A 22,534-nucleotide genomic window follows, 5' to 3' on the forward strand; every position below is an offset into this window, starting at 1 on the left:
CAATGTTTTTGAGGACAAAGAGAAATGAAAATATTTGTGTGTGTGTGTGTGTGTGTGTGTGTGAGACAACATCTCATTTATTTTGTTTGCCTAGAACTTGCTATGTAGCTGAGGTTAGCCTTGAGCTCTTGATCCTCTTGGTTGTCTTTGTAAGTGTGAGGGTTATAACAAACATCACTCAACCTGGACAGAAATGGTATTTTAGAAAGATTAGCTAGCCTATTATCAAATAAGGATTCAGTGACCAGGAAGAATAATCGTGATTTTTATCCCAAAATTAGTTCTATTTTTTGAGAAGCTTCATCAATCTTTATTAGCTGGCTAATATCTCTATAAGTAGCAGTTTAAAAAACTTTCATACTATGTCTAGGCATGGTGGTGACACACACTTGTAATCTTAGCATAGTAGAGGTAGAAGTGGGATGTGGAGGATGGGCATGGGGGTTGATGAGAGAGGGGACAAGGGCAGAGGCAAGATTGTTTTGAGACCAAGTTTGAGGTCAGCCTGGTCTACATAGCAAATTCAGGTCAGTTACATTTATTTAATGAGACCCTGGCTCCCTAAACTAAAAAAATTCCATAAGAACTACAAAAATTCTGCTTTAAAACTGTATTAAATTTTAAGGAAGCCAATATTTTAGGGGGAACATATTTCTTCTACTAAAAATAAAATTTAAAAAGAAGAGAAAGAAAGAAAATAAATAAGACTTATGATTTAGATATGAAATATTACCACAAAAGGTCCTCAATTATTTCCTAGGCAATACCTCCTAAAACAGTTTTCTATAGCTGGAGAGACTGACTGCCTTGGCTTGGTTTTGAAGGTTTGGTCCCCAGCTGGCAATGAATTTTAGGAGGTTCTAGAAACTTAAGGGGATCAGCCCTAGCTGGAAAAGGTAGGTTACTAGGGCATGCCCTTGGGCTGTATCTTGTCCCAAGCCCTGCCTGCTTGTTGGCCATTAGGCAAGAAATCTGACACATGTTTGTGACATCAGGATAGTCTATTTTACTCCAGGCCAGAATCAATATGGCCATGGACTATGAACAAAATACCGTTGACCACGGGGAAACAAACAAACAAACACATTCTTTGAAGAGTCTATTCCCTCAAATACATGGTCATAGCTATAACAAAAAACTCCACAGAGACTAACTGCTTTATTTTCAAGTGTCTCAAATTCAGCTTTCAAGGTACCAGTTTACTGTCACCAGCTTATCCAATGTTAGTGCAACACTCTAAGTGGCATGAAATATGATTGTTGGTCTGCAGTGCTAAACCATACTGAGTACCTTGCAGAGGCAGGTTAAGCTCTCTGTCACTGAGCTATTCCCAACCGTGGATTTAAGAGATACTTACTGTGCTGCCCCTTCCCTGAGAAGATTGTCATTATTAAGCAGTAGCCGGACATCTGAGGAGGAAAGCATTGGAAGGAATATTGAGTACAGAACAAACTCAAAAAATTTTAGCCCATTTCTAGAATATCTTCTTAAAATCCAGGGGTTGCAAGATGAATCATGTGTGCAAACTCTAAACATGCTATTGAGTAATGGCCACTAATATTCATAGGTTCCTACAGAATTATCTGCTATAGTAACCCAACAAAAATTCTCAAAAAAGTTATTCATCTTTCTTTGCTGCTCCCCTTTCTCTCCTTTTTGACAGGATCTCAAACTCAGGTTGGCTGAAACTCCCTTTATGTAGCAGCTGCAAATGACCTTGACCACCATGTCAATTTATGCCATGGAAGGGCCTGAACAAAGGGGTTTGTGCATGCTAAGTAAGTTCTCTACCAACTGAGCTACACAAGGACATTTTTCTTAATTTGTTGAGTCTCTGAGCTGTCACTAAAGTAGTCTAGGTTTTCCTGAATTTGTAATCCTCCTGAATCAGCACCCCAAGTGCTGGGATTACAGGTATATATCACCACACCTACCTAATATTGTATGGAATAGATGAAAGTCTTGAGGGGATGATAAACGTCAGTCTGTAAATTTATTTAATAGTTTTTTATGATTTTTTGTTTTGAAACAAAGGTTCATTCTATGCCTGAGTGAGAGTAATTCTTCTGCTTTAGCCTCTTGGGTACTGAGACTACAGGCATGGGCCACTATCTCTGGGTGAATCTGAATTTGTTTGTTTTGTTTGTTGAGACAGGGTTTCTCTATGTAGCCCTGGATGTCCTGGAACTCTATAAACCAGCTGGCCTCAAACCCAGAGATCTATCTGCCTGCCTCTGCCTTCCAAACACTAGTAATAAAGGTATGCACCACCTGAAATGAATAAACTTCAAAAATGATCTGAAGTTCAGCCACACGAGTGCTGAAATGTGTATAGGACTTGAGAAAAGGCAGTGAAAATTGAAGCTTTTACCTTCCATGATAAAACTAAGGGGCTGGTGAGATGGCTCAGTGGTTAAGAGCACTGGCTACTCTTCCAGAGGTCCTGAGTTCAATTCCCAGCAACCACCACATGGTGGCTCATAACCATCTTTAGGGAGATCTGATGCCCTCTTCTGGAGTGCAGATGTAGCAGAGCACTCATATATTAAATAAATACAATAAAAAATAAAACAAAACAAAAAAACTTAAAAGGCACAGGAAGAATAAAAAAGTAATAAATTTGAAAAGTCAATTTGTTGTCATTCCCTTAAAACATGAAGCTATGTTAAATCTCTATTCATTTATTTTTAGTTTTGAGGCAGCCCTTAGTCCAGGCTGTACTGGAGCTTACAGCAATCTCCCTTCCTCAGCACCCCCAGGCTGGAACTGTAGATGTGAGCCACATGACAGCTACCTCAAGACTTTCCTTATCCGAGAGCGGTGTCCTAATTCGTGGATTAGGCAAGCTAAGCATTTGACTTAAACCTAGAACTGAATCTTAACTTTTACATCCAGTAGCTAGGCTACCTTAAACAAATTATTTCAATGTCTGTGAAGGTAGATTTCTTTCGAAAAGGTGATAACAGGGTAACAATCAGGAAACATTAAGCACTCACAGCCACGTGTGTTGCTGCATTCCCATATTCCAGCACTCAAGAGTTCAAGTCTAGCCTGGGCCACAAAAGACCAACATTTAAAAAGAGAAGGCTGGTGAGTCATCTCGGAGCTTGCTGCTAGGCTTGAGGACCTGAGTTTAGTTCTCAGGACCCATGTGGTAGAAAGAAGAACTGATTCTCACAAGTTGCCTCCCTTCCCCAAATAAATAAATGGAATAAAAGTTTAAAAAGAAAAAAGGGGGTGACAGTGATTAAGGAGTACTTACAACAGCCTAGTATTATTCTTTACTTACCATTGAATACTTCATTAAACTCCCCTGGTGGTGCATGGGTGATGAATTTAGCGGCTATGCGTACCTAAAGAAAAACAAAATTTATAGTAAGTGTACTATGAAGAGAAAACATGCAGCTGTTTATAGCCGGGCCAGGCATCATCTAATCCTAGCACTTAAAAGACATAGTGGATCTCCAGTTTAAGGTCAGCCTGGGCACATAGCAGGACTGTGTCTACCTCCCAACCCATAAAAAGGAAGCCAAAAGACAAATACTTTTTAAAAAGATTTCTGAAAATTTATTTTGTGCATATGAGTAGTATACTGTCACTATTTTCAGACACACCAGAAGAGGGCATCAGATCCCATTACAGATGGCTGTGAGCTGCCATGTGTTTGCTGGGATTTGAATTCAGGACCTCTGGAAGAGCAGTCAGTGCTCTCAATCCCTGAGCTATTTTTCCAGTCCTAAGATAAATAATTTTAAAAAGTAACATGCACAGGGGTAGGGGAGATGAGGAGGAAAAAGGAATAACATTTGAAATGTAAATCCACTATAATTGTGTTTCTCTAAATTTTTCCCCTTCATTTTCATTTTATGTGTATGGGTGTTTTAACTGCATGTTTGTCTGTGCATCACACACATGTAGTGCCCAGAGGCCAGAATAGGATATCATATCTTCTGGAAATGGGGTTATAAGCTGTGAGGTGGCATGTACGTGCTGGAATCAAATCCCAGTCCTCTAGACAAGCAGTCAGCACTCTCAACCAGAGCCATCTTTCCAACACCATTGTTTGTTTTAAAGACTTCCTTATTTTTATTTATGTGTGTGTGCCTGTATTGTGCACATATCCAGAGGCCAGAAGCAGGCATCTGATCCTTGGAGCTGGAGTTACAGGCAACTGTTAGCCTCCCATAACCAAATCATCTCTGAACTGCTGCAAGAGTAGCAAAGACTCTTCTCTGCTGAGCCATCTCTACAGCCTTTTATTTTTTAACAAGATCTCATGTTGCTCAGGCTAGCTCAAACTTACTATATAACTGCTCTTGCCTACCATTTCCCCTACAAGAATTATAGGCATGCACAGCCAGTTTTACATGGTGCTGGGATATAACTCAAGGTTTTTTTGCACACCAGGCAACTCTATCAACTGAGCTGCATTTCCTGCCTACAATGCCTCTTGAAATAAATAAATAAATAAATAAATAAATAAAGCTCTACTGTTTAGAAGCCTCTATATTTTTCTATAAAACATTTTAACTTTAAAGTTATCAATTACAGGTATACTTTATAATATATGTGTTATCACTCATTTTGAATTAAAAATAACATTTACTTTTACATGTGTGCATGATGTTGGTCTGTGTCCTGCCTGTCTCGGGTCACAGCCACTTGGGAGACAAAACTGGGAGTTTGACTACAGCGACTGCAGGCCCAGAATGGGGTGGTGCGGTATGCCCTCCAAACTCCTGGACATCTATGTGTCGCTGAGTCATAAGGAGTTGGGAGCAGAGTGGGGGGAGGGGTGTGGTCTGGGGATGACATCTAACCTGGGACTGGGGGACTGGGGAAGGGTGGTAAGGGGTGCTCTGGCTTAGATCAGTGGTGATTGTCCTTAGCTTGGCTGTGGTTGTTGCAACAAGCACAGAGAGGCCTTCTATAGACCCCCTCTACACTTCCCATGGCAATTCTTTATGAAAAAGACAGTCCATGTCTCTAAAATGTTTATTTGACTGTTCATCAAGGAAAAATGAATGAATACCTTACCATACCAATTTCTCAGGGTGGACCCAAGATTAAATACCTGCTGCAGGGAGAAATATCTGGAAAGGGAAGCTTATTGGGTAAACCCTCAGGGCCTCTAGGTACCTCATTAGCATAGATAACTCTGTTCTGGGCCTACTTGACCACAGGTCATACTTCCTTATGTGGGGAATGTGGTTCTGGGCCAGGAATTTGACAGGGAGTAGGATGTACTTGGGTCTTCGAGTTTCTGGTTCTCATAACCACCCTACCTTACTAAACTTCCTGGCATAGTTTACAGTCCCACAGGACACTGAGGAGGCTGGAAGAGGGCAACAGATCTCACAGCTTGAGTTTGAGGCCAGCTTGGTCTACAGAGTGAGTTCCAGGACATCCAGGGCCACACAGTGAAACCCAGTCTCAGAACCACTCCACACACACAACCCCAAACAGCAGTCATATGATCGTCCCAATTTTTACTGGAAAAAGGATGACAAAACTCAACACTTAGTTTCTTAGGAACCAACAAATCAGTAGGTTTGAAAGTGTCAGAGTAAGTTTTTAGAATTCGAAAGCAAACCACATAATGAAGAAAATCAGCACTGTCTCCAATCTTAAAGGCAGTACAAAGTTGACCCCTGCCACTTGTGCTACTCAATTGTGCATTAGAAGCACAGAGCACTATGGAGCCACTTTCTTCTACTGGCATTGTTCTACTATGGCCTTGTTTCGTGCTCTACTTACAGCCATTCTCCAAGTGTTAGTTAGGATCTACCCTACAGATATCTCATTTTTCCTTACATATTTAAGCTTTCATTTTTTGCTTTGAGTAGCTCTACTTTTTAGTTTGCTAAAATGTTCTTCAGCTGTGCCCAGCTTGCTGTTCAGATAATAATTTCGACTATTCCAAGTTTTCACTTTCCTGATTTTTAGTGACTTCCTTTTACATATCTACAATTGTCTCTATGAAGACAGACACCAGCTATTCCTGTTTGGTGCTCCTTCCAGCACTCCTGTTCATTTTATCTACAGCCTGTCTCTAGTTCTTTCAAGGGCAAGGCGAGATTGGCTTGCTGCTTCTGATTATAACCCCTCTCCCTCTTACCCCCCACTCCCAAAACAGGGTTTCTCTACACAGCCCTGGCTGTCCTGAATTCACTATGTAGATCTAGCTGGCCTCAAACTCACGGAGATCCACCCACCTCTGCATCCCACTGGTGGTATATGCCACCAAGCCCTACTTGAATTCCTTATTTTTTGAGTAAGTCTAAGGGCAGCAGGCTACCTGTAGTGCTGTAGGCTTCTTCTGGAGGTATGGTAGGGGTAAAGGAGAAGGGGTTGAGACAGGACCTCATATAGTAGTTCAGTCCAGCCTCAAACTCAGTATGTAGCTCAGACTGGCCTTGAACTTCTGCTTCAGCCACATGAGTCCTGGGATTCAGGTATGAGACACTTGTAACACTATTCTCAAGTGTTCATTCTCACTGCTCTAGTCTGAGAATAAACTCTGATTCTGCCTATGGCTCAGTCTAAATGGAGGAAAGCTAGACAGTACTCCTTCAATTAATATGCTCTAAGACTGGAACTTTTCTTCCTTATTCCTGGAATTCCTCTAGATGTGCTTCAATTTGGCATTCAACAATATCTACATATAGATACCTGACAGTTACAAAATAATGGAGATACTGATAATTAGTAAGTAGGTCTGTGCTGGCTAGTTTCTATCAACCTGACATGGGCTACAGTCATCATCTAGGAAAGAACACCAACTAAGAAAACGCCTGCATAAGACTCTTAACTGCAGGAAAGCTTGTAGGGCATTTTTTTAAACTAATGATTGATGAGGGAAGGCCCAGCATCCCAGGGCTGGTAATTCTGGTTCTATAAAAAAGGAGGAACAAGTTATAAGGAGAGAAGCAAACCAGTGAGCAGCACTTTTCATGGCCTCTTCATTAGTTCTTGCTTCCAGGTTTCTGCCTGACTTCTCTTCAGTGATTAACTGTGATGTGAAAATATAAGCAAAATAACCCTTTTTCCTTCCCAACTTGCTTTTGGTCAAGGTTTTCATTTAGTCACAGCAACAGAAAGCCTAAGGCAATGCCTAACTTTAAAGAAACTTTTCAGGACAGGTGTAGCACACTATGGGAGGAAAACAACAAAAACCCCCTAATATTCATGTTCCACTCATGAAGATGTTAAAGTCTCAGAGATAGAACAAAGATCATCTAACAGGTAAGGCAGATCCTATTACCAGATTAGCACACTTCATACAATTTTAAGTTCTTCATAGTCACATCAAAGCTAAACCATTTTGTGTATGTATATGCATAGGAAGATACATGGAGGGTCAGAGGAAAACTTTCCAAAGTTGGGTTTTTCCTGCCAGGAAAGAACTCAGGTTGTTAGGCCTGTATACAAGTACCTCTACCCCCGGGCTCATCTCTCAGGCCTTCAAGCCATTCTTACACAAAAACCAAAAACCAAAAACCAAAAAAAAAAAACCAAACCCAAAACAGAACAAACAAAAAACAAAAAACAAACCAACCAAACAACAATAACAACGAAATTTCACAGGCCTTTTGAAAATAAGCTGGAAGTGAGTGCAGTAGTAAACTACTTAACCCTGACGGGAGCTCAGTGGATAGAGGCCTAGCGACCTGAATTCAATCCTTAGAATTCAGAATGTACATGATGGAAGCTGAGAACCAATACCCCAAACTGTCTGCTAACCTCTGTGACTGTGCAAGTACTCATAAATCTACTCTAAACAAGTAAATAAAATGTTTTAAAAATTAAATCACCACCAGGAAAACGTAAAATAAATAAATAGAAAGACAAAACAAACAAACCAACAGTCTAAATGCTGCTGTGAATGTAGTGGCACTCAATCCTATAATCCCAGCATGTAGGAAGATGAGACAGGAAGATCACCTCAAGTTCAAAGAGTCTGGGTGGTGTACACACATCTAAGCCAGAGTTACTGTGTAAAAGAACCCAAAAGACTGAATGTTGCAATATGATTTTCTAATGTATATCATCCTTAGTATATAATGCAATAGTTGATGAACACAAAATATTAACTATTCAATGACTGCTGGTATAAATAAATAAAAAATTTAGTACATCTTTTCAACAACAACAACATCTGATTCTCCTGGAATACACTATGTAGACCAGGCTGGCTTCAAAATTAGAGATCTGCCTGCCTCTGCCTCCTGAGTGCTGGGATTAAAGGTGAGTGCCACTATGCCCTGCATGGACCTGTTTTCATTGTTTATTTGTGGCAAATGAGCCTAGTGGTTATAACGCCTTTTGTAAATGTGTTTCTCTCTCATAACACCACAGAAATGTAAACCTCTTCTCAGTCACGCAAAGTGTTTATACTCCAAACATAAGAATATGCTGATTAACGAATCGCTGAAAAAACGAGGTAGCTCAGACCTTTAATCCCAGCACTCAGGAGGCAGAGATAGCAGGGTCTCTGTGAGTTGGAAGCCAACCTAACCTCTCAGCCTAGAGGAAGAAAAGTGTCAGTAAACAGACTTACAATATAGAAATCAATATTGCTATTGAGTATTTGACACTCACACAATCATATAGTGTGTGTTAAGTACATAACTAGGCACAAAGGAAGGTACCATTAGCTCTACCTATGTACACAGAAAGGGGGTTGGTCTTCAAATGCAGGCATTAGAAGTATTAGAGCAGGATTTAGAGACCCAGTAGATGAGAGAGACAAGGGAGGGCATTTCCGGCAGAGGAAACAATATATACAAAGTAACAAGTCAGAACAAAATGAAGATATTACAGAGCTGCAAAATGTCAACCTGCAACTCTTTATAGTAAAACTCCTTTTGGGAGAGGGTTATAAAAACCATGAATACTATAATCATTTATGCTAAAATGTAACTTATTTATATTAACAAAAATACATTTATTGCTTTTCTTTTAAAATTAATCATGCTTTTTTCTTTTTCAGATCTCTTAGATTTAACATCTAATGTAATAGATTAAAGTCACATAAAGAAAAACTCAAAATTAATTAATTAGGAATGTACTGCATTAAATAACAGTGAATAAAAGACAAGTGACATTTAAAAAAAACAAAAAAAAAAAAAACCCAAAAAAAAAACCAAACAAACAAACAAACAAAAAAAAAAACCAAGCTGCCACATGTGGTGGCTTTTAACTCTAATACCAACACACAGGAGGCTAAGGCAGGAGAATTGCTGTTTGAGGCCAGCCTTGACTCCAGAGTAAGACTTTGTCTCAAAAACAAAATAAACTAAAGAAGGCTCAGAGGTTAAGAGCACTTAAGACTCATGCAGAAGACCCAGGTTCAGCTCCCAGCACCCATGTGGCAGCTCAGAGACAACTGTAACTCCAGTTCCAGGGGGTTCTGAGGTCCTGTTTTGGTCTCTGAGTATTGTATGCATGAGGTGTACTTACATGAGATGAAAGCACTCATTCAGATAAAATAAACCTAAAATAAAGATGAAGGAAGGCAAAAGACTGAAATGTGGCATTGTCAACATGCTGGGAGCAGCAAGGGAGGTAAAATGGTCACTCCTCCACCAAGAGCTTGCTGCTAAGTTAGATTACACTGAAAGAGAAAAGTAAACCACAAGTTCCCTTCTATTCTCTAAAGAAAAAGAGTTCATGTATGTAACAATAATGAAAACATCAAGCAGCAGTATTGAATTCTAGTTCAAGTGCTGGGAAAAAAAAAAAAACAAAACAAAACCCGAGACCATCAAGAATATTGACAGCCTTTGAAGAATTAAATCGATTTTTTTATTCTTTGAAGGAATGCCATAAAACTAGCTCAAAATAATAAGAATGTACATACCCAGTCTGAATTAAAGAACTAAAATGTGATCACAATATCAAGCTCGTCTTCCTCAACTCTTTTTTTTTTTTTTTTTAAGTATAGAATAGAATTTATTTAGGGCATGGGGAGGGAAATTAAGAGGGCAGTAGGCTGGGGTGGGGGAGTAGAGGCTGGCCATGAGCACACGTAGAGCGGGGGTAAGGGAATGGGGAGAGGGTGCGGACAGGAGCAAGAGCTCAACTCTATTTTCTATTACTTAGCTTTTGAACCTGTCTCAGAACTACTTGCAGCCTTTGTTTTGTTTGTTTTTGCCAAAAATAAGCTACTAGAATAGTGGTTCTCAATTTGTGGGCTGTGATTCATGGGGTGTCAAAAAATCTTTTTACAGGGGTCATCTAAGACCACTGGTATATCAGCTATTTGCATTATGATTCATAACAGTAGCAACATTAGTTATGAAGCAGCAATGGAAATAATTTTACAGTGGTGGTGGGGGTCATCATAACATGAGAAACTATATTAAAGGTCACAGCATTAGGAAGGTTGAGAACCACTGTACCAAGGGTAGGTACACAGTCATTAAGTTCTATGTTTTAGCTCAATGGTGAGCACTTACATGCATGGACAGATGCCCAGTACTGACATTAAAAAAAGTTCCCTTTTAATGGTATTTACTTAATACAGTATGTTCCTCTACTTTACATAAACCACAGCTGTTATGCCCTCTCTACCCATTCATTTCTAGCCCATTTACCCGCCTTTTTTCTTCAAGGAACTTGTCATCACTAAACATAATTGTTTACTGCTTAGTTCCTCCAAAGAATGCACACAGCATAGAGCAGGACGGGTAAACAGCTACTGCAGGAGGCAGAGGGTAAGTGCTTGAGGGTTGGTTATACACGTTTGCTGTCCCATAAAATGAACAAATATGACTGTGATCATCTTCAGTTTTGTTTCAGACTCTGTAAAAGCAAACAGCAGTCTGCATCTGCCTCACAGAGTCACAGTATATGAACTTCTGGCACAAAAGTCTAAGAACCTGGCTTGTTTGCTTACTGCTGTACACCTAAAACTAAGACCTGGCAAATACCTTCTACTAAAGCAAACAAACGAATACTATTCTATTTATACAACCTTCCGTAAAGCTTCTCTTTTGTTCTTTATTAAAGTAAGCAGGAAAGAGACCATGATCAGAGACCATGATCTGAGACTGTGCCTATTTTACAGGGTGGAGCTGAAACTACAATCTAGGCATTTGACTACAGTATGTATCAAAAGAGAGCAAACATTCAGAGTATTTAGTGTGTCATAGATTTGTCTTGCCCTTTTAGTTCTTTATAGTGTATATGTGAAAGAGAGGGAGAGAGAATGATGCTTGGCTAAGATTTGAACTTGTGGCAATCTTCTGACCTTAGTATTAGTTTGGGATAACAGGTGTGATGTATGACACATCATGTCTAGCTCCAGATTTTTTTGGGGGGGGGGGGCCAAGAATTAATTCAACCTTTGCTTTTGAAATCTGTAGCTTTAAGAAAAACAGGAAGGATACGTAAAATGATAAATATTAAAAGTCAAAACATTATCATCTTGTTTTAAAACTGGGGTGGTGCCCCTATGAGATAGGAACTCCACAGGAAGACCAACACACTCAATTAATCTGGACCCTTGGGGCTCATAGACTGAGCCACTAACCAAGGAACATATATAGGCTAGACCTAGGCGTCCACATACGTAAGCAGCGAATGTGCAGCTTAATCTTCATGTGGGTCTTGAACAGGGAACAGGCGCTATCTCAAAAGCTGTAGCCTGTAACATGGAGTATGTTCTTATCACTGGGCTGCTTTGTCTAGTCTCAGTTGGAGAGGAAGCACCTAGCCCCACAGAGACTTGAGGTGCAAGGGTTGGGGATACCCAGAGGGCCCTACCTGCTCAGAGGAGAAGGAGATGGGGAATGGAGAAAAGGATTGTGGGAGGGGATGACCAGGAGTGGGGGCAGTGAACAGAATGTAAAGTGAATAAGTAAAAATTAAACAACAGTAACAACAAAAACATGGAGTGGTGAGACGCTCAGTGTGTTGTTGATCCAACTTCAATCCCCAGAACACACATGGTGGGAGAACTGATTCCCACAAGTTGTTTTTTATTAAACTTCATCTTCATTTTGACCTACTTTAAAAAGTATTATCACTGTCTACTGAGTACTGGGCTTCCTTTTCTTTTTTTGAATGTGTATGCATGCAGGAGCCCAAAGAGGCCAAAGAGGACAACGGATACCCAGGAACTGGAGTTATAGAAGGCTGTACGATGCTTTATATGAGTCCAGGGAACCAAACGGGTTCTCTGAATGAGTATGAAGTCACTTCTCCATTCCCATTCCTTGACCCATTAAAAAAATTCAAATCCTAAAACAGCCATCAACACTGCATCTGCAGAACCAGACTTAAGTAATATAAAATTCTAGATGGGTGGGAATTCTGTCACATCCCACTCACTAGCAAAGGCAGTCAGTCTAAACTGTCCAAATTTCTGCTTGCTAATCTGCTTGGTGTTTTATCAAATTCTTATCTCACTTATGAGTTTTCCCTTTTGACCTTGACTTACACTATTCTTGAATTCTGTGCCTCTTTCCTCATCTCTGCCTGTCAGAATCTTTCCATCTTTAAGACTGGGCTTCTTTAAGAGTATCCCTATAGTACAAGAATAATCCCTTGTTCGCCTATCACATTTTGCTTGAACATTTATCACAGTACCTAAAATTTAACTGTTGTTGACCATACCCTCCTCTGCCAGAAGATCAAGTTTTGCTTTGGGCAAACTTGAAACTTGTTTTCCCCTTTCCATAATATAGTCTAAGAAATTAAATAAAACAGAGCAAGTAGTAAATAAATGTTCTACAAAATCTCTTTACAACAAAGTGATATTATCTGTCTTATTTTAAAATACTATGTTGAGATACATAACAAAACAGAAAGACAGTCTTTGGAGTTGGATAGGCTTGGTTTTACATTTCAGTCTCACTTTTCAAAAACAATCCCTTTTCTTTGTCTGTCTGTCTATCTGTCTGTCTGTCTGTCTTCCCCTCACCTTCCCTAATTTTGTTTTGTGAGATAAGAGGCTCATGTAGTTCAGGTGGCCTAGACTCCTGTCTCCACCACCTGCAGGGATTACAGAGGTGTGCACCATTTTGCCCAGCTTTAATTTTAATCTATTAAAATTTCTTTGAGGGCTGGAGAGATGGCTCAGTGGTTAAGAGCACTGACTGCTCTTACCGAGGTTCTGAGTTCAAATCCCAGAAACCATCTGTAAAGAGATCTGATGCCTTCGTCTGGTGTGTCCGAAGACAATGACAGTGTACTCATATACATAAAATAATAAATAAAATCTTTAAAAAAATTCTTTGAGTTGTATTTTTCCCCTAAAGGAGGCCAGTATCTGCTCTTTAGAACTGTTTTGGAGCTGAGATATAGCTCAGTGGCAGAATGCTTTGCTTAGCTAGCATATACCTTAGGTTCAAATCCTCAGTATTCTTCCAATAGAAATGTTTTGAAGACTGAATGCCAAGACTATTAGAATATTTAAATAGGAGAAGCTCAATAACTGTCAATTATTATTACCATAACTGATTACAATAAGGTAACTGATGATTTAAATTATTAAATCGAATAAACCAATCAAATTACCAAGAAATTACTTCCTCTGATCTTAAACTCCAAATACTCCTGATTTTACCTGCATCATGCCTGGGGCTTAATTCCTTCTTCAGAAAACTTTTGCATAATAGTATCATAGTTACTGTATATTCTCTATTACACCATCATTCTGATATCCAGTAATTAGCAGAAGCAATACTTTTATTAACCAAAAAGTTCTAAATATCTTGCTTCAATCTTAATTGTAGTAATATATTCTCCTTTAATGTAGTAACATAGTCTCAGTTTTTCTTTTAAATATTTTCAAATAGCATATCTACTTCAGGAAGTTGCTGTTCGATAGGGGAAACGAGTTTTCCTATTTGAAGATATTTAGGAAGTGATACACACATGCACAGCACACACAAGTTGGCCTTCAATTCAACAATTCTACTGCCTCAGCTTATTAGGACCCAAGTACTAGGATTACAGACAGATAAGAGTCACTTTGCACAGTGTTGCTCACTTATTGTTTGTTGTTTTGAGACAAAGTTTCACCATATAGCAGGCCTAGAACTATATGCCACCAGGCCATCTTCAAGTAAAGATCTGCCTGTGTCTGCTCCCTCAGAGACAGGACTAAATGCCTAGACTTTGTTGTTGTTGCTGCTGCTGTTCTTCTCTCTCCTTCCTTCTTGCCTTTCTTCCTCTCCCTCTTCCTTTGTTCTTTCTATCTATCTATCCATCTAAACAAGGCCTCACTCAGTATATTCCCAAGCCTTAAAAACTCACTATGTGGCTTTGAACTTGAGGTGATCTTGCCTTGGCCTCCTAAATTCTGAGATTATAGGCATGTGCATTTTTTTTTAAAAAAAACAAAAGATATGTTGCCTCAATGGTCTGACTTTTACTTTTTTTAAAAAAATATTTTGTTTGGGTGTGTGTGTGTGCAGGAGTGTCAGAGGAGTGTCCTGAGGAGGTCAGAGGATCTTAGTAATTGGGTTCTCTTCTGCTACCTCCCTGGAAAAGGTCAAGGCCAAGATGAACAAAGGGCAGAGAAATTTGATGAGGAGGTTCTGCAGCTTAATGTGTGTTGTATATTTTACTTTAGCAAAATTTCAATATTAAGACCATAAAAAGACAGCTAGAATTGGTAAATTTTTAAAAATAATTGCTACTTTCAAACAAAATCATTTGTCTACCTTCCCTACTTATTTATCTATAACAGTTTGGAATTTACATCTATAAAATTTACTGTCCTAGACAGTTTATTGGTGATTTACCAGATGCTCCAAAATCAGATGCAAAAACAACAAATAAAACACAGGTCAAGGCAGGCCTGACAACCTGAGCTCAGCAAGAACCAGCCCGCCTTTGCTAACAAGTGCTGCATCCCACTGCCTTGTTGCATACAAGCTTGGCCTGCCTTCAGCAAGGATTGGTTGGCCTTTGATGTCTCTTTCTAATTATTTTCCATCTACTGATACCCAAATCTCTGCTCACTGACTATAACTCCCAGCTGTCCTTACTGTATTAGGAGTAGAACATAATTGTCCCTTTATGGCCACAATCTTGCATAGTTTCTTACCATTTTAATATGTACCAAATAATTTTTCCTTAACATGAGTCACCATGGTGTTATATCAGTTCATACTGCCTAAAATTGGTATACTTAAGCATAAAGTTTATTATAAGAAAGAAAAGAAAAAAAGCTTGGCTTAGTGGCACTTGCCTTGAATTCTAGCACTCTAAAAGGCAGGGGTTGGGGATCTCTTTGAGTTGGAGACCAGCTTGGTCTACATAGTCAGCTCCAGGGCAGACAGTACTTGTCTCAAACAAAACACAACAGCTGTCTATTTTATAGCTATCATTACCAACCATTTATATATTTTTTAAATATTTATTTATTTGTTTTATGTAAGTACACTGTCACTGTCTTCAGACACACCAGAAGAGACCATCAGACTCCATTACAAATGGTTAAGCCACTTGGTTGCTGGGAATTACTCTTCCTCTTCCTGGAAGAGCAGTTGATGCTCTTAACCATTGAACCATCTCTCCAACAAGTATGTACAGAGGAATGGAAAGGACCCTGGTGCTTTAATGAGTAGATCTACCTGGATATTTAAAGAACTGAGCCAGAAAAGAAAGACATGAAAATTGTTGGGACATGTTAGTAAAACCCTCATACATATAAATTTTTTTTCACAAAACATTTTAACTATTAAAAATACTAAAAAGAGAAAGAGAAAAAGTCTGACCTAGGCATAATTTTTTGAGAAACATAACTAGGTTAATTAGAGCAAATCACAACAACACTCCAAGTTTACAGTGTCAACAGAGATAGAGTTGGAAGCTCAGAGGGTAAGGTTAGCACTTGTGCTGGAGTGTCACAGAACAGTGGAAAACAGCATTTGCCTTTAGGATCTGATGCATATGTTTGTGACATTCTAAAGTAAACACAAACCCTCCTCCCCTTAAATCAATTTTACTTTTTCTTTTAAGTTTACGGGGAATCAAACTGTTTCCCATGACATCTTTCCCACTCAATTGCTTGGATTTAGTTTCTTTATTTGTTAGTATAATCCAATGCACATTGATTGATTGAGGACTGTTTTAACTATCCAATGAGGTAACAAAATATAGTTAATACAGTACCTAATTTTATCTTTCAAGCAAATGGCCAGGTATTACCAAATTTTGAGTTACAGGTCCTCTTTTAAAAGTTCTGACTTTTGTGTTAAGTAATCTGTTCGTTTACTCAAAACAAAGAAGGCAAATAGTTTTTGTTTAAAAACAATCGACTAGATCCCAGGCACTGAGGTAGCACTAAAGATGAGGTTAAACAAACAAACAAACAAACAAACAAACAAACAAACACGTAGGCTGGACAGTGGTGGATTTTTTCACCCACTTAGTCTGCATGTCTGTTTCCTGCATCTCAAGATCTATGTCCTTTATTCTCTATACTTTGATTTGGCAGTTTTATTTATAGTTATTGTAAATATTTTTAGGGATGGGGAGATGGCTCAGCAGTTAAGAGCACATACCATTGCAGAGTACCTGAGTTTGGTTTCCAGCACTCAGTGGCTCACAACTACCTATAACTCTAGCTACAGGCTATCTACTTCTAGACTATGTAGATACAAACACTCATGAGCACATACATTTACACAAAATTTAGAATAAAATACATCTTTAAAAATATTACGTAGTTATTTTAAATATCCCTTATTAAGAGATATTTTTCATGTAAGTGTCTTTGCTAGTCTTGGTAAAATATAAGATTGGAAAATAAGGTACTTATGTGGTTTATCTTGTGTTTATTTGTATCCCCCATGATAATTTGCAATTCTTATTTAGCTGCCAATCAACTCTGGCAGCATGTCAGAGTGCTGAGAACATTTTTTTAACTAAATCTTACATTTCTGCCTATTAAGAGAGTGGTCACATCAAAATCTCTGCAGGTAGAACCCAGGCATCTGTCCATTTAAGTCCCCCCACCCCCGTGATTTCAATGTTAGGTTTCTTTTCATACTTTTTCTTTTTGGTTTTTCAAGACAGAGTTTCTCTATATAGTTGTGGCTACCCTAGAATTCACTCTGTAAATGAGGCTGGCTGGCCTCGAATTGAGAGTTCCGTCTGCCTCCTGAGCTCTGGAATTAAAGGTTTAGGTTTAAGACCCAATAACACACGGATAGATGGATTTTACACACACACACACACACACACACACACACACACACACACACACACACACACACTGCATAATAAATATAACAGCATGCTAAAATTATAATTTCTTACATGCCTACAATAACTGGGGAAAAATCTAGCCTCTTCTGTATTCATTAGTATTATTTCATTTTTATAACTAGTTTCTTCAACTTGGCAAATAGAAGTGCCCGAAGAAGATGGATTTAGTATCCTGACATATCATACTACCCAGCATAACAGGTGAGAATTAAGATTTGAGCCATAGCAAGGTTCACTGTTTGACTCTATAAGAATCATCAGAACACTTAAAATTCTGACTTAACAGATCTAGGATAGAACCTAGAAATTTGCCTATGAAAGAATCACCAGAAATAATATTGTAGGCAAGAACTGTTCTAAGCAGCTGTTACAGCACAAAGCTTTTTTTCCTCAAAAAAAAAATGTTATTTATTTTATGTGTATGAGTATTTTGCTACATGTGTGTACATGAACCACATGCATGCCTGATGTCCACAGCAGAAAGTTCATAAAGGAGCCAGTCTCCTTGGCTTTGTCATGGGGATTTTCATCAGCTTTCAGCTTCTAAAGCCACGATTCTCAAAAGTGTTTTTAGCACATTTTATGAAATAATTTTTGGTAGCATGCTTAAACAAGGTGAAAAGACCACCACCTTTATTTAGCAACCATTTGCTACGAGAGAATCTCACCAGCTAGGTAGGTATTGTATGTTGGAATGGTTTCAACTTTAGGGCTGTGCCAGTACATCAGCACAGCTGCTCAGCTTCTCCTCTTATTATCTACCACCCACAGAAGCAGCCAAGGCCCTAAGGAGGATAAGAGCTCTAAAAGCAGATTGCCTGCATTGTATTCAGTCTACTGATTACTCCTTCTGGACAGTTGTTTTATTTATTTATTTTTTAGCTTTACTCCTAGAAATGTTTAAACAAGAATGCAGATTTATAAAGGACATAACGGGTTAACTCAGTGCAATATAATTCACAAGGCAAAGTCTGTCTATTAAAAAACTCCATCTTTTCTTTGATATAGCCTTCTTGCTTTTATGTTACACTATGCCTTCCACAGTTACGTCTGGTTCATTCATAACTACTTTATTTCACAATGACTTAAAATATGCATGTGCAAGTAGTAGTAAAGGTAAATTTTAGATACTGCTCAAAACTGAGTAATATAACTGTGAAGAATTTATAGTAAGTAACCCAGCTTGAAAGGAAGGAAAGACCGGAGGCAGAAAGAACAACTAAGGATGCTGTGGGGGCTGACGAGATGTCTCAGCAGCTGAAAGTACATACCTCTCTTGCAGATCTGAGTTCAGTTCCCAGCTCCCAGGGGGAGTTGAGCAGGGGCTCTCACAACTGACTGTAATTCTAACTACATGGAATCATGGTATCCAAGTCCTGGACTTTCAGGGAACCTAAACTCATTTACACATATCTCCTCTTGCTTAAAACATGTACACACACACACACACACACACACACACACACACACACACACACACACACACACACACTTTAAAAATTAACGATGAAAATACATCTAAAAATGTTGTTAAAGAGCCTGGAGGGGTGATATATACCTTTAATCCCAGTATTCTGAAGGCAGTCAGAGACAGGTAAATCTGTGAGTTTGAAGCAAGCCTGGTCTACATAGCAAGTTCCAGGACAGCCAGAATCTATCTCAAAAAACTAAAATAAATAAGTAGTTCTCTTGAAGGCAGGTAGATTTTTGTGAATTGAAAGACAGCCTTGGCTACAAAATATAAACAAAAAGGCAGTGTGTGTGTGTGTGTGTGTGTGTGTGTGTGTGTCTCAATGGGAAAGGGAACTTGCTGATGTAACTTGATCAGTGGAAGGAGAAACCAACATCCTGTAAGTAAGTTTTCTCTTCTGATTTATGGGGCAACACACACACACACACACACACACACACACACACACACACACACACACAGAGAGAGAGAGAGAGAGAGAGAGAGAGAGAGAGAGAGAGAGAGAGAAAACAAGTAAAAAGAAAAAGAAATCACTAAAAAGAATGACTGGAGATATATAACTCATTGATGAAGTGCTTGCCAAACATAGACATACAATGAAAAATTAAAAGGCCTCCAGAGAAAACAGTACAGGGATGTGCACAGGCTGAGTGAAAGGTAGACATGGGGTGAGGTAGTGAATGCCTATAATCACAAACATTTGGGAGGTGGAGGTGGAGGTGTGGAGGTTAGTGATAACCACAACATGGGTGTTTGAATAAAAATGATTCCAAGAGGCTCACAGAGTGTGGCACTATTATGAGTGTACTTGTTGGAGTAGGTGTGTCACTAGTGGGTAGGCTTTGAGATCTCATAAGTGTCATTGTCATTTCCTGCTGCCTTCGGGTCAAGTTATAAAACTCTTAGCTGCCTCTCCAAGACCACGTTTACCTGCTTGTCACCATGCTTTCTGCCATGACAATAATAGATTAAACCTCTGAACTGTAAGCAAGTCCCAATTAAATGTTTTCCTTTATAAGAGTTGCTATGGTCATGGTGTCTTTTCATAGCAACAGAAAATCTAACCAGGACTGGAGAGATGGCTCAGCGGTTAAGAGCACTGACTGCTCTTCCAGAGGTCCTGAGTTCAATTCCCAGCAACCACATGGTAGCTCAGAACCATCTGTAATGGGATTGGAAGCCTTCTCCTAGTGTAGCTGAAGACAGTGAAAGTGTACTCAAATAAATCTAAAAAGAGAGGAGAGAGAAGGAAAGAAAGAAAAGGAAGGAAGGACAAAAGAAAGGAAAGAAAACCTAAGACAAGGCAAGAGGATCATTCTTACTATACTTATGAGCTTCAAGCCAGCCTGGCTACATGAGACCCCATCTCCAAAAACCAAAAGCAAAAACAAAGGAAAAAGGGTCTCTTGGGCTGGAGATATAATTCGATGGTAGCATGCTTTCTTAGCATTCACAAAGCCCCGTGTTCAATTCCTAGTACTGAAAAATGGTAGTCGGTGTTCTTCTGCAAGTTGGAGAATAGTGGAGGGATAGATAGAAAGGCCAAAGTTCCAGAGACTGCTTTAATGAGGATAAGGCAAACAGGCATAAGGAATAGCTTTGAAACCTGGAATTCCACTTGGCTTGGGCTGTACATGTATGTGTGTTGTTTGTTTGAAACAGGATCTCACTATAGAGCCCTTGCTGACCTTGAAATTGCTATGTAAATTGGCCTGACACTGAACTTACAAAGATCTCGCCACCTCTGCCTCTAGAGTGCTGGGATTAAAGGCATTCACTATGCTCGGCCTATATACACTCCTTTAATATCAATGTACTTGGCAACCTAAAACCCTTAACCAGAATGTGCTAAGCATACATTTGTCCCTTTTAAAATAGTCCACCTAGCAACCTTTTGGCCAACTAGGACTCCCACTCACTCCAAGCTTCTCTCCCCTTGGCAAATCATAAAAACTCCCCTTTCAGGTAGGAAAGATAGGAAATTGATCTGACCTAACTAGTTTTGGGTGTTTCCAATAATGTAAACTGTAACCTCTAAGTGAACTTTGGGGGGAAATCTCCTATTTACCAGCTTAGGACTTAGAATAATTAGGCATAAGTATGAAAAAAAATCTAAAGTATCATGGGATGGGACATGCTAGTGTCCAAACACTTACATAACTCAAGCCTGCCAATCAAAACAGGAAACCACTTGGCTCCAGCCCCTAGTACCCAAACTCCCCCCTCCTTTAGAAACCATAAAAGCAGACCCAGACAGTAGTAACCTGGGGCCCTTGAGTATTCTCACCCATGTGGTCAGCTGTAAAGAGTGACTGTATGTATTTCTTTCTGATCTGTACGATGGTTTTACTTTTGAATTAAGCTTTCTCTCACTGCAAATCTTCATGTGCTTATTTCCATTCCTTGAAAAAGATGCCAAAAACCTGGAAACATCAGATCCAGACCTTGACCACATGCAGTAAGATAGAGGGAAAATGAATAGTATGTGGACATTGAAATCTAGTTAAAACAACAAACCACGTAGTCTTTTGTTTTCATTATTAAGACTAATTTCCTCTATCTAGGGCTTTCAATTTCATGATCCATATAAGGAGTTTGTTCATTTTTGGAAAGGAGATATAAGAAATTTGTACATCAAACAAAGTAAAACACCAAGAATGTCTGGTTGTATGTCTTTTTTTTTTTTTTTTTTTAAAAACTCTAAAGGAAAGGACTCATATCAAACAAAGACTTCCCTTAGGGTCTTTGCAAGGCTCCTTGCAGGCACACATACATAGTCACAGTGGCATACACAAGGTGTTGCAGCTTTATGAGATCTATTAGGAAAACCCTGTTGGGGTATGTGGGGGTGTTGGGGGCTGAATGTTCCCAGCAGAGCACCAGTAAGGGCAGCAAGTGCTCAGACATAATGATATACAAAAAGGTATTTAAAACCATAGACTATCAGAAAGTGAACTTCACAAGAGCCAAGTGAGAACCATAGGAATCAACGAATCTTTTTCACACAGTTAAGTCTGTAACTATACTATGTTCTTGGCGCTGTAATAAGTGCGAGATAAAAAGGCATGATTCCAGTTACCAAAGAATTGCTTATTGTCAGAGGAAGCACAGGAATGAACACAATCTAAGAACATCTGGAACATTTTAATGTTTCAATTTTTTAATGAAAGATCGTCTTCCTCCTCCTCCTTTTTTTTTTTTTTTTTTTTTTTTTGTGGCTTTCAGAGAGGGCTTCTCTGGGTAGTCCTGGATGTCTTGAAACTCTCTGTGGACCAGGCTGGCCTTGGTCTCATGTAGATCCACCTGCCTCTGACTCTTTAAGTGCTGGGACTAAAGGTATGCCTAGCTGGGTTTTCACTCATTTCATAGGAAACTGTATAGTGTGAAATGAATGGCTTAGAAGCAGGCAAACCTGGGGTCTGCATTTATGACTAATGAATTATACTAATCCATTTAGCACCAAGGCTGGTTCCAATGAAACAGTTCACAATTCTAGAAGAAATCATAATAAACCTATCTTCATGTGGATTGTATCTGTTTAGATTTTGTGTTCTGGTTTAGGATTTTGTAACAAATTATAAGACTTCTATCATTATCAGAGCTAACTAAAGGGCATAAAGATGAAAATGATAAAATGAATGTTAACTGATGGCTTCCTAGAAAGTCATCAGTGTAAGACTCAGAGTTTACTTCATCCTACAAGGATTTAACTCATCTAGTAAAGTGTATAGTTGAGGATTTTCAGCCTAAAAGTAGATTTTAACAAGTTCTAAAAAAAAACTCTTAAATCCTAGCTTCTATTTACAAGATTTAAAAACTGTTGCTATTATTAAA

The 22,534-nt window shown here is 39.0% G+C and overlaps 1 protein-coding gene across 2 annotated transcripts in view; it reads right to left on the reverse strand.

The window, feature by feature from the left end:
- CAPZA1 (capping actin protein of muscle Z-line subunit alpha 1) overlaps window positions 1-22,534 on the reverse strand; it is a gene marked incomplete at its 5' end in the record, with an annotated part of 43,407 nt that overhangs the window by 16,061 nt on the left and 4,812 nt on the right. For both annotated transcript variants that reach the window (XM_080915232.1, XM_080915231.1), the window contains 2 exons: window positions 1,358-1,409; window positions 3,290-3,353. In XM_080915232.1, the coding sequence (XP_080771358.1) occupies window positions 1,358-1,409; window positions 3,290-3,353 (116 nt within the window). The remainder of the gene's footprint in view (window positions 1-1,357; window positions 1,410-3,289; window positions 3,354-22,534) is intronic.

Source organism: Micromys minutus (assembly GCF_963924665.1).
Source record: "Micromys minutus genome assembly, chromosome: 4".
NCBI classification, from domain to species: domain Eukaryota; kingdom Metazoa; phylum Chordata; class Mammalia; order Rodentia; family Muridae; genus Micromys; species Micromys minutus.